The following is a 12,493-nucleotide window of genomic DNA, read 5'->3' on the forward strand; positions in this document are numbered from 1 at the left end:
GAAGCAGACACCCTGGCAGTCTGACACAGGGCTCAATCCTGGGACTCTAGGATCATGACCTGACCTGAAGGCAGATGTTTGACTGAGCCACCCAGGCACCCCAAGCTTGTTCTTTCTGACTGTAAAATGCATGCTTGCTTTTTTCACTGTGCTGTGCTACACTGCCAACAAATACAAGATGGCAGCATTTTCCCTAGTAGCTGAAAATATAGAGTATGTTACTGTCTGTGTGCGTGTGAGTCTTACATGTGTGTAGTTTTCTTTAATACTTTGTTTTATTGGGGAAAATTTGTGTTCATGTTCTTTTTCTGATAGAAGAAGAGTAGAAACTGCATCTGCAAAGACTTCAATAACATATTTAGTATGGTGCTAACTTTTGTGGCCTATTATTCAGTTTTCTAAATTTGTTCAGGGGATAGATGGATAGATAGATGTCAAAGCTAAAATTTAATGTATGTCCATACTAGTGGATGATGCTTGTCTAAATGTAAGATTTATGATTTTATTATTGAATTCTGTCTTTATTAAGTCATCAACACCATCAGCCTGACCAACTAACAGATTATGCTTTTTTCTTTTCTTTTTTCTAAAATTACTTATTAGACACTTTAGTTTACTTTTTGATATATTAAGAATCTTAGTGAACTTGAGTTAAATCATTAGTTTGAGAACAGTAGGCTAGACATTAATTAGAGTAAAGGATCTATTCATTTCTTTGTTAAAAGATTATAAACAAAAGTAATTAAGGGAAGGGAGTATATCTTCACCTTTGCAATCATCAGAACGACTTGCTTTCAGTAATTGAGTTGAATTGTTCTTAATGACAGTACCATGTCTTAGAATTTCTCTATGTAGTAGTTTTATATTCAGTGAAATAATTGTTTTCTCATGAATTTGCTTAGAGCTTAGGTTTTGAAGCTTCTTTGGTCAAGAAGGATCGATCAGCAAGCCACTTGGACCATAAACGAGAAATAAGACAGTAAGTGCTTTTGGTGCATCAATGAAAAACAGATTTTGACTCTTTGTTACAAATTTCTTTTAAGAGAGAGAAAGAGTGGGGAAGAGGCAGAGGAAGAGGGAGAGAGAATCTTGAGCAGGCTCCACACTCAGCACAGAGCCTGATGCAGGGCTCGATCTCATGACCCTGAGATCATGACCTGAGCCGAAATCAAGAATTGGACGTTTAACTGACTGAGCCATCCAGGTGCCCCCTTTATTACAAATTTAACATCCTGTTGACATGTCAGTTTTTACAATGTCATCCTTATATAGGGTGAAGTGGTCACAATTTGTATTTCCCTATAGTGCATAGAATCTTTAACCACCAGCTACTTACTAAAATGATGTTTCTTTTTTTACGTAAGGTGGAGACGCTCCTTCCTTGTGAGCCTCTTTTTCTGTATTCCCGTAATGGGGCTGATGATATATATGATGGCTATGGATCACCATCTTGCAACTCTTCACCATAATAAGAACATGAGTCAAGAAGAAATGATCAAAATTCATTCTTCTATGTTCCTAGAGCGCCAGATCCTGCCAGGACTGTCCATTATGAATTTGCTATCCTTTCTATTGTGTGTACCTGTACAGGCAAGTGAAATGTCAGCAAGTGTATATGTTAATAACGAAAAATAGCAAAATGTGACAGGCAAGGCTATTTTCAATATCAAAACAGATATTAGCCAGAAGTTTGATCATTTTATGCTAGATGCTTTATAAAAATAATCTTAAATTGAGTGGTTAAAGTAGATAATAAATTCTACTTAACTCCTAAGGATATTGTTTTACAACAAAGCAGAGAGAAAGAGTTCAATTCATATTTAGATATGAATTTAGCATTCATATCTGCTGTTGTATATAACTTTGTTTAAAGTTATAATTAAAAATATTTTATTTATATTTGTATTTAATATTCTATATTAAATATATTAAAATTAATTATACTACTATTATATTAAGTATATTTATAAATATTTTAATTAATAACATATTATATAAAATAAAATGTTAATGATAATTATCATAATTGTAATTATATATTTTATATATGTAGTTATATTATTATATTATAATTATAAATGATAATTATAATATTATGTTATTATTTTAATTATTTCTCCCTGGTACTGGTGTCCATTACTTTCTGTATGTTTTCAACTCTTCTTTTCTTTTTCTTTTTAAAAGATTTTATTTATTTATTTGACAGAGAGAGAGAGATCACAAGTAGGTAGAGAGGTAGGCAGAGGGTGAGGGGGAAGCAGGCTCCCTGCTGAGCAGAGAGTCTGATGCAGGGCTCCATCCTAGGACCCTGAGATCATGACCTGAGCTGAAGGCAGAGGCTTAACCCACTGAGCCACCCAGGCGCCCCTCAACTCTTCTTTTCAAATAAACTTTTACTATGGAACACTTACATCTCATAAATCTATTCCTTTCTCTGATCCTTATAAAAGGCAATGATGCTTTTAAGAACATCTTAGTATGTTTCTTCATACTAATGAAAAATAAACTTTTCAGTTGTTTACCAATGAAAACAGCCAGCCAGCAGTTCCAATAGCTTGTAATATTCCACTTAGGTTGAATTTTAGGCAGGGGAGCTGAGTTTTATGTATACATATATTTAAAAAAGTAAAAAAAAAAATGTAATTGTTTTCTTAGTTCTTGTTTTTGCTAGCATCTAAAAGAAAAATCAGAGAATCATCTGACTTTGTTATACTACGGAATATCTCCTGGATCTTAGAGGACAGCTGCCAAGGACGACTTCTGCAGTTTGCCTCAACACACACAGACCTGCTAAAATACAGACATTGTTATTTCAGCTTAAAATATTTCCTTAGTGTTTCTGGTTTAGATAAAAGCCAAAGGAAATTAATATTGAGACTGTATCTTTGTTCCTGAGCTATATCTGTGAATTTCTGCATTTTATAAAAAAGCAATAATTATTGTTCCTCTGTTACAGTTTTTTGGAGGCTGGTACTTCTACATTCAGGCCTACAAAGCACTGAGGCATAAAACTGCAAATATGGATGTACTGATTGTGCTGGCGACCACCATTGCATTTGCCTACTCTCTGGTTATTCTTCTGGTTGCAATGTATGAAAGAGCCAAAGTAAACCCTATAACTTTCTTTGATACGCCTCCTATGCTATTTGTATTTATTGCCCTGGGCCGGTGGCTGGAACATATAGCAAAGGTACAGTAAGAAAGGGTGACATTTGTTAAAATCTTGGACGGATAAGTGATCATATTTTTTAGACCAGTAATTGTTGGAAATATACATAGATTTATATAGTTAACAAAAGAAGTGCTTCTATTTCATAATGTTTTAAGTTAAATATTCCTGTAGAAGGTTTATAAAATTTATGGAATTAAAACTGTAGATAGTATACTATATCCATGCTTATTTCAAGAGAGAAACATTTGCTAAGTACTTACTTATATCATATTTTTAATAGAAAAATTGATGTGACCACAGGATTTAAAATAATGATGGAAAAAATATTCACCTGTAATCCCATGCTATAATGGAAATTACTTTCCAATCCTGTTCTACATACCTTTATATTTTTACAGAGTGGCAAACATTGTATACATATTAGTTTATCCTTAACACTAGAAAGTTTTTTCCCCATTTTTCCAGTCCAGATATAATTATTTGGTATTTTCTAAATAACATTTTGTCAAATCATTGTGCTATAACCCACTAAACCATTTTGGTTTTGTTCCCAATTAGACTGTTTCCAGTTTTAAATTTTAGATAATCCTGCATTAAACATATTCGTGTTTAATAGTAATTTCTGTTGAATTAGTATCTTAGGATAAATTACAAAGTATGTGAGTAAAGGGCATAAATCTTTTCATGGCTCATGCAACAAATAACATTCTTTTGGCAGTAAGAATATGTTAGTGAAGTAGTTTTACTACAACTTCACCAGCATTAACTCCTGTATAAATTCTTGCTAAGTTGGTAGGCATTAAATAGTATCATAAAGGTGCTTTTGTTTTTATTTCTTCCATTAATAGGAGGAATAAACATTTTTCTCCACATCAGGTATTTTACATCTTAAATGAATTGCCTAATGATGTCCATAAGCAAAGGACTTATGTGCCTGGGTTCCTGTTGTTTTTCCTGTTAATTTACATCACTTATTTATAAATTATACCTAATAGTCCATTTTATATTTTGTAGACTTCATATTTTTGAAGTGAAACATTTGCTAATTTGAACTAATTAGTATTCCTAAAGCTATCTTTTTGGCAAATGTTAAGTTTTATATCTTTATTTTAGGTAGAACCTGAGCTTTTTACTTCCTTAGCATTGTTAACATGTTTGTTTTAATTTGTAGGGCAAAACATCAGAGGCTCTTGCCAAGCTAATTTCACTACAAGCTACAGAAGCAACTATTGTAACTCTTGACTCTGATAATGTTCTCTTAAGGTATTTATTTTCATTCTTTACCCTTATCTTTTTAACTTCTTACAAAAAATATCAAATATACCCAGAAGTAGAGAGAAGAGTATAATGAACTTACATCATCTGTCTCCCAGATTTAACAATTATTCACATTTTGCCCAGCTTATCTTTGCATTCTATCTTTATATTGTTGCAGTAGTATTTTAAGTTCCAGTCATGTTGGTTTATTGCTAAATGTTCCTGTAGTATCTCTAAAAATAGGACATATTCCTATGTAACTATAATGCCATATTGCACTTAACAAAATTAACAGTACCTTAATATCATCTAATATGTATGTAGTCTGTATTCTCATTTCTCCTGTTGTCCCTAAAAAGTTATTTATTTATTGTAGAGAGAGGGTGGAAAGAGAGAGAGATTGTGTGAGAGAGTGAGAGAGAGTGCTTCTGCATGAGTTGGGGGAGGAGCAAATGGGGAAGAACAGCTGGGGGGCGGGGCAGGGGGGTGGGAAGAATCTCAAGCTGATCTTATGGTGAGCACAGAGTCTAGAGCCTGTTCCAGGGCTTTGATCTCACCCTGATATCATGACCTGAGCAAAAACCAAGAGTTAGTTGCTTAACCGAATGAGCTATCCAGGTACCCCGTCTCCAAAAGTTTTGTTTCGTTGTTTGAAATGGAAATCAAACAAGGTCTATGTGTCAAAGCATTTGACTGACATGTTTCTTTTAATCTAGAGCAGCTCTTCCCTTCTGTTTGCCCTCCCTCCCCACCATGCCTCACCACTTACTTGTGACTTGTTAGAGAACCATCCATCAATTGTCCGGTAGAATATCACACAGTCTGAATTTAACTCTTTGCTCTTTGTGGCATCATCTAACTTGTTCTATAGCTCCTGTTACCTGTAAACTGGAAGTTAGAGCTAAAGACTTGATAAGATTTCATTCTATTTTAAAAATTTTCATTCTTTTGTATTTCTTATTTATATAGTCGTAAAATTATGTAGGCAAATTTACACAACAAATAAATTGTTTTTTAAGATTTTATTTATTTATTTGTCAGGGAGAGAGAATGAGCACAAGCAGGGGGAGCGGCAGGCAGAAGGAGAAGCAGGCTTCCCACTGAGCAAGGAGCCCAATGTGGGACTCCATTCCAGGACCCCGGGATCATGACCTGAGCCAAAGGCAGACACTTAACTGACTGAGCCACCCAGGCTTCCTATAAATTTTTTAGTTAAATAAAACCCCTTATATTATTTTCTAAAGCTTTCATTTATTTATTCAGTCACTATTCAACAAATATATCCTTTGTGCCAGGTACTGAGCTATTCCCCAGCAATAAACCAGACTGATACTGTAGCTCCCAGCTTAAATGTTAGTTCTAGTTGCCATTGGTAACAATTATGGAACGACAGGCTTGACATGAACCAATAAACTTGCATGGAAAGATCAGGGTGAGAAGCATATTTTCCTAGTGCTTTTTATTTTAACTCCGATCCAGTGAAGAACAAGTGGATGTGGAACTCGTACAACGTGGAGACATCATTAAAGTTGTTCCAGGAGGCAAATTTCCAGTGGATGGTCGTGTTATTGAAGGCCATTCTATGGTAGATGAGTCCCTTATCACAGGTATGTTCTTTCAGAGAATCATGACATGAAAGTAAAGTGCACCCAACGTGTTAATTAAAAGAAGAATAAAAAGTGGAGAGCTTTTTTAGAAATTATGGAATGAGTAAATGATGAGTAAAGAGAATAGGAATTCTTTTAAAAATGGTATTAAATCAATTTCTGTAGATTTGCTTTGTGTTTTTCATTATGCTACTGAAAGCTCTTTTTTTTTTTCCACTGAGTATTGTTAATGACTAGAATGTGTAAGCAAAACCCAAGAACCTGGCAGGTTTTCCTGAGCAAATACCTGTTTATTTTCCTGACCTAAAGATTGGTCTGGTCTGATCTGGGATATGACTCTAGATTTTCCACATCAGGGCCTGCTCTAAGAAATTAGGCCTTGGAGTAGTTTTAGAGATCTTAGATAACTAAGGGCAGTCTGGAGCAGAACCAAAAGAATGCCTTTGCTGCCTGAACCCTCAAGATAGTCCCAGGAGACGCTCAGCTTATGGACTATAAGGAAATAATTTTGGACTCTTGTGTTTCTCAACAGGGTGCTATTGCCAGTTCAGATGGGACAATTCTTCTGAGGGGACTGCTTGTGCATTGTAATACATTTAGTATCCCCCGACCCAAGCCCACTAAATTAAGAGTAGCAGCACCCCATGCTCCAGCAGTAGTTATAAACAAGAACTCCCACATTTCTAAATGCTCCTTGGGAACATATTGAGGACCAGTGATCCAAGACTAGGGTGCAACTTTAAAAGTGTCTGTATATAAGAGCTGACTTAATAGATTTTTCTAGTTTAAGGTATGTGTCCTTGGGGTTGGCCCAGAACTGACATAAGAGAAAAGGGAGGGTAAGTTTCACCTAGGGATTTATCCAGATTCTGTTTCATGAACTAAAAACCGCCTTTCTACATATTTTTGACAATTAATACATAATAGCATGTTTTAAGATAATATGTATTTATGCTCCCTAAATCTGACTTCACTCCTTCTACAGGGGAGGCAATGCCTGTGGCTAAGAAATCTGGCAGCACAGTAATCGCTGGTTCCATTAACCAGAATGGGTCGCTGCTTATCCGTGCAACCCATGTTGGAGCTGACACAACACTTTCTCAAATTGTCAAACTTGTGGAAGAGGCGCAAACATCAAAGGTAACTTAATTTCTTGGGAAAAACAAAGTATTTTTTTAAAAGACTGCTAAGAATAAATCCTGATCTAGTGTTTATATTTTCTTTTAACTCCAGTTATATTAATATGGAGATTATTAAAATATTTGTGTGTAATACCAAATATACCCTGTATTCATTATCAAAAAAAGGAGACTGATACATGTATTATTGTTATTATTGTTGTTCTAGGCTCCTATCCAGCAGTTTGCAGACAAACTCAGTGGCTACTTTGTTCCTTTTATTGTTATTGTTTCCATTGCTACTCTTTTGGTTTGGATTATAATTGGATTTCTGAATTTTGAAATTGTGGAAACCTACTTTCCTGTAAGTGACTTGTAACAACTCTTTACATAAAACAGTTTGTGAATCTTTTGCATAAACTATTATTTAGAAAATAGCTTTAGTAATTACTAGTATCTTTATGGGCCTAGAATGGGAGGGTGATAATAATATTTGCATTTCATAAATACAAAAATTTCCCTCTGGAAGATTTTTTTCATTATTTTCATTACTTTTTAAATTATTTTCATTATGATTGTCCCAAAGTCAGTACTGAACTTTTATATCTTATACCTAGTCTCATTCCCAATAAGACTGCTTTCTCAAAGGACTACAGATAATATTGAGGAAAACCTTGGGATCTCAGCTCTGCCATATACCATCAGGGTGATCTTAGGTCAACTTAATGTCTCTCTGAGCTTCAGTTTTCTCATTTATAAAGTGAGATTCTAATAATGCCCATCCTGCATAACTTGCAGTTGTTGTGAAAGTTAAATAAGATAATATATTGGAAATACTTTGTAATTTATTAAGTGCTTTATAAATATATGAAAATATTAGTGCCACTTCCTCTGTAGTTCTATGATAGTCTCTAAAGTATGGTGTTGTAAAGTGGTAAAGTAGACCTAGATTGTGCCTCTTATTAGAGATATAACCTTTTTTAAAAAAATGTTTTGTTTTTTAAAATTATTTTTATTAACATATAATGTATTATTTGCCCCAGGGGTACAGGTCTGTGAATCATCAGGCTTACACATTTCACAGCACTCACCATAGCACATATCCTGCCCAATGTTCATAATCCAACCACCCTATCCCTACCCCACCTCCCCTGAAGATACTGCACAGGTTTTGTGCCCATGTGCATTGGAGAAATATCTCCTACATGCCCTATGGTGTCAGGTGAGGGGGCTTTGGCATTCCCAACCAGCTAGGCATTGTTGTCAGGATTCTGATGGCTCACAATTTTGGTCTGAAATTCATGTTGGAGACTGAAGAGCTTTGGCCCCTGGTCTTGGGCTTCACCATCATTCTAGCTGTCCTACAAAGTATAGCCCTTCCATTTTGCCCTGAAAGTCCTAGATTTTTGGTCATTAACAGAAAGGAAGAAGAGAGTGCCAAGAAGATCTTCTAGTGATTGCAGGGCACCCAGAATCTGACCCAGACAGAACATAAGGGAGATGAAAGATGAGAGTGCTAGGATGGCCCAAGAAAAGCAAGTCATTGTGCTAGAGCTCTTCAGCATGCCCAGCTACTGACAGCATATTGTCATTTCCACCATGCTCCAGCTCTTCCAGCAGCTCTCTGGAATAAATGCTGTGTTCTGTTACTGAATAGGAATCTTCAAAGATGCAGCTGTTGGGGAGCTGTTGGTGTGGATGTGATGAATACTGTCTTCATGGTAGTTTCTCTGCTTTTGATGGAAAGAGCAGGGAGGAAGACTATATCTGATTGGTCTTGGAAGGATGGCTTTTTGTTCCATCCTCATGACCATTTCATTGCTATTAAAGGATGAGTATAACTGAATGGGCTTTGTCTGTATCGCAGCTGTCTTGGTCTTCATGCCCTTTTTTGAAACTGTTTTTTTGTGGCCAAACTCTTCGGCTGGGGACCCCACCCAGCTGCAATGGCAGAGGGCTTTGTTCCAGCTGGACTTCCAGCTTGTTGGTTGGGCAGCTCTTCCCCCTCAGCTGCATTCTATTTAGGAGTCTGCCTGTGTTTGTATTGTCTTCACCGGCTTCCTTGTTATCTTCTTGGTCTTTAGTCCCTGAAACCCATGGCAGAACTTTTGCGGAAATTACATGAGTCTTTGCAGGGCAGGTGGAAGAGGCCAGTAGAACTGACAAATGGCCCATTCTGGAGATAAACAGCATCCTTCCTACCACCAAGGTCTAAGCTGTGCATCCATACCAACATGAAAAAGCAAACTCTCCCTGAATGACAGAGAGAGAGAGAGAGAGAGAGAGAGAGAGAGAGACTTCATCAGGTTGTAACCCAGGACTGTTTCTGAATGCTGCTACTTGATTCTTTTCTCTTCCCACATACTTCATGAGCACTCGGAGGAACCCAATGCTGGAGTTAGTTGTATCTTCAATGGCTTCTTAAACATTTTATTACTTGGACATTCTCTTCTGTTTAGGAGAGACTAAGGGAAACTTCCTTTGTTTCAAAAGGAATTGGCTGCTTGGCACATGACAACTTTGCCAGCTTTTTCTCCTTTGGGTTGTGAGTTGAGTATTGCCTCACAAGGACATACAGGAGTGTAAGAGTAAGGTACAGTTTCCTCTATCCCAGACTTAACAGGAAGTAGATCTACATGAGTGTGGAGGGCAAAGAGGGGTTAAATAAGAGCACCTTCCTCACTTCTGTACAGCTCTGCAGAGAAAATTAACTTGAGTTTTATTTATCTTCTGGTTTTATTACACAAATATTTAGTTCTTTAAGTGTATAGCAATTTTACCAAATAATGAGAACATAAGGAAATTGAGTTTAGAGGGAGGTGCTTAAAGAGAGATTATAGGGTGGAAGATTTGATACTGGAAAAGTCAAGGTACAATAAGGGTCATATACATTTTGTAGAGACAAGAGTCTCTACATTTAGAGAGAAATGTAGTATGTCATTGAAGTGTGCATGAGGTGATGTGTGAGATTTGCACGTTGCCTCTTAACAATTTCTGTCCTTCAGGTGGAAACTCTCAAGTTTAACTTCTTAGAAAAGTCATGTGCCTATACTAAGAAGCTACTGGTTTCATTTGGAACTTTTTTCTTTGTTGAAGATTATACATAGTATTACTTGAAGTCTAGGATGATTATGAAAATAGGCATTGTAGTTAATGGTGGTTGATGGATTCTGATTTTGGATGGAGTCCAGAGAAGGGAAGTTTAATTCTAGAAATCCTTTCTCCCCTCACTGGACCAAAAAAGTTCTTCCCCATGTAGTGGACTCTTTTTTTTTAAACTACTCCTAACTACCCATCTGGTGGGGGAGCCCTCCAAATGGGCAACTCAGTTTTGTTTTTTGGATTTTAATTGCTGATTTTTATTTTTTTGAAAGTTTTAATTTTAATTCCAGCTAGTTAATATACAGTGTTATATTAGTTTCAGGTATACAATATAATGGTTCAGTAATTCCATACATCACCCAGTGCTCATCACAAGTCCACTCCTTAATCTCCATCACCTGTTTAACTCATCCCTCCATCTACCTACCCTCTGGTAACTATTTTCTATAGTTAAGACCCTGTTTCTTGGCTTGCCTCTCTCTCTCTCTCTCTCTCTCTCTCTCTCTCGCTTTCCCCTGCTTTGTTCATTTGTTTTGTAACTTAAATTCTACATATGAGTAAAATAATAATGGTATTTGTCTTTCTCTGACTAATTTTGCTTAGCATTATACTGTCTAGCTCCATCCATGTGGTTGTAAATGGCAAGAATTTATTCTTTTTGATGACTGAACAATATTCCATTATAAATATATGCCATATCTTCTTAATCATTCATCAACTGATGGACAGTTGGGCTGTTCCCATACCTTGGCTGTTATAAATAATGCTGCCATAAACACAGGGGTGCATGTATCCATTTGAATTAGTGGTTTTGTATTCTTTGGGTAAATACCCAGTAGTGTGACTGCTGGATCATAAGGTAGTTCTGTTTTTACTTTTTTGAGGAACCTCCATACTGCTTTCCAGAGTGGCTGTACCAGTTCCCTCCAACAATGTAAGAGGGATTGTTTTTCTCCACATACTCACCAACACCTGTTATTTCTTATGTTGTTGATTTTAGCCATTTGGTCAGGTATGAGGTGATATCTCATTGTGGTTTTGATTTGCATTTTCTTGATGATGAGTGATGTTGAGCATCTTCTCATGTGTCTCTTGGCCATCTGGATGTCTTCTTTGGGGAAATGTCTATTTATATCTTCTGCCCATTTCTTGACTGGATTTTTTGTTTTTTTTTTGGGGGGACGTTGTTGAGTTTGGTAAGTTCTTTATAGATTTTGGAAACTAACCCTTTACCAGATATGTAGTTTGCAGATATCTTCTTCCATTCCATAGGTTGCCTTTTAGTTTTGTTGATTGTTTCCTTCGCTGTGCAGAAGCTTTTTATCTTAATGAAGTCCCCATAGTTCATTTTTGCCCTTATCTCTGGAGACATGTCTAGTAAGAAGTTACTGTAGTCGAATCGCTTCTTGGCTTAAGATCAAGTGTAGAAGTTACTGTAGTCGAGGTCGAAGAGGTTGCTGCTTGTGTTGTCCTCTAGGATTTTGATGGTTTTCTGTCTCACATTTAGATCTTTCGTCCATTTTGGATTTATTTTTGTATGGTGTAAGAAAGTGGTCCAGTTTCCTCATTTAGCATATTGCTGTCCAGTTTTACCAACACCATTTGTTGAAGAGACTGTCTTTTTTTCCACTGGATATTCTTTCCTGCTTTGTTCAAGATTGATTGACCATATAATTGTGGGTTTATTTCTGGGTTTTCTGTTCTGTTCTATTGGTCTATATATCTATTTTTGTACCACTACTATACTGTTTTCATTCCTACAGCTTTGTAATGTAACTTAAAGCCTGTAATTGTGATGCCTGCAGCTTTGTTTTGCTTTTTCAATGTTGCTTTGACTATTCGGGGTCTTTTGTGGTTCCATATAAATTTTAGGATTGTTTGTTCTAGTTCTGTGAAAAATGTTGTTGGTGTTTTGATAGGTAGTACATTAAATTTGTAGATTGCTTTGAGTAGTATAGACTTTTTAAAAAAATATTTATTTTAGAGGGAGAAAGTGAGCACAAGCAAGGGGAGGGGCAGAGGAAGAGGGAGAGAATCCTTAAGCAGACTCCTTGCTGAGTGCAGAGCCCAACATGGGGCTTGATCCCAGGACCCTGAGATCACAGCCTGAGCTGAAATCAAGAGTCAGCCACCCAGCCGAGCCACACAGGTGTCCTGGGTAGTATAGACATTTTAATAATATTTGTTCTTCTAATCATGAGTATGGACTATTTTTCTCTTTCTTTGTGTCATCTTCA

General features: G+C 36.3%; 1 protein-coding gene and 1 pseudogene across 1 annotated transcript in view; both read left to right on the top strand.

The window, feature by feature from the left end:
- Positions 1-12,493, top strand: part of ATP7A (ATPase copper transporting alpha) — a 170,775-nt gene that overhangs the window by 131,431 nt on the left and 26,851 nt on the right. Inside the window, exons 8-14 of the mRNA XM_032840640.1 lie at positions 903-979; positions 1,365-1,590; positions 2,957-3,190; positions 4,344-4,435; positions 5,909-6,036; positions 7,022-7,176; positions 7,384-7,518. Of these exons, the coding sequence (XP_032696531.1) occupies positions 903-979; positions 1,365-1,590; positions 2,957-3,190; positions 4,344-4,435; positions 5,909-6,036; positions 7,022-7,176; positions 7,384-7,518 (1,047 nt within the window). The remainder of the gene's footprint in view (positions 1-902; positions 980-1,364; positions 1,591-2,956; positions 3,191-4,343; positions 4,436-5,908; positions 6,037-7,021; positions 7,177-7,383; positions 7,519-12,493) is intronic.
- Positions 7,627-10,543, top strand: LOC116856921 (annotated as a pseudogene).

The sequence above is a fragment of the Lontra canadensis genome, unplaced genomic scaffold, assembly GCF_010015895.1.
Source record: "Lontra canadensis isolate GAN:19392208 unplaced genomic scaffold, GSC_riverotter_1.0 scaffold114, whole genome shotgun sequence".
Taxonomy (NCBI): Eukaryota; Metazoa; Chordata; class Mammalia; order Carnivora; family Mustelidae; genus Lontra; species Lontra canadensis.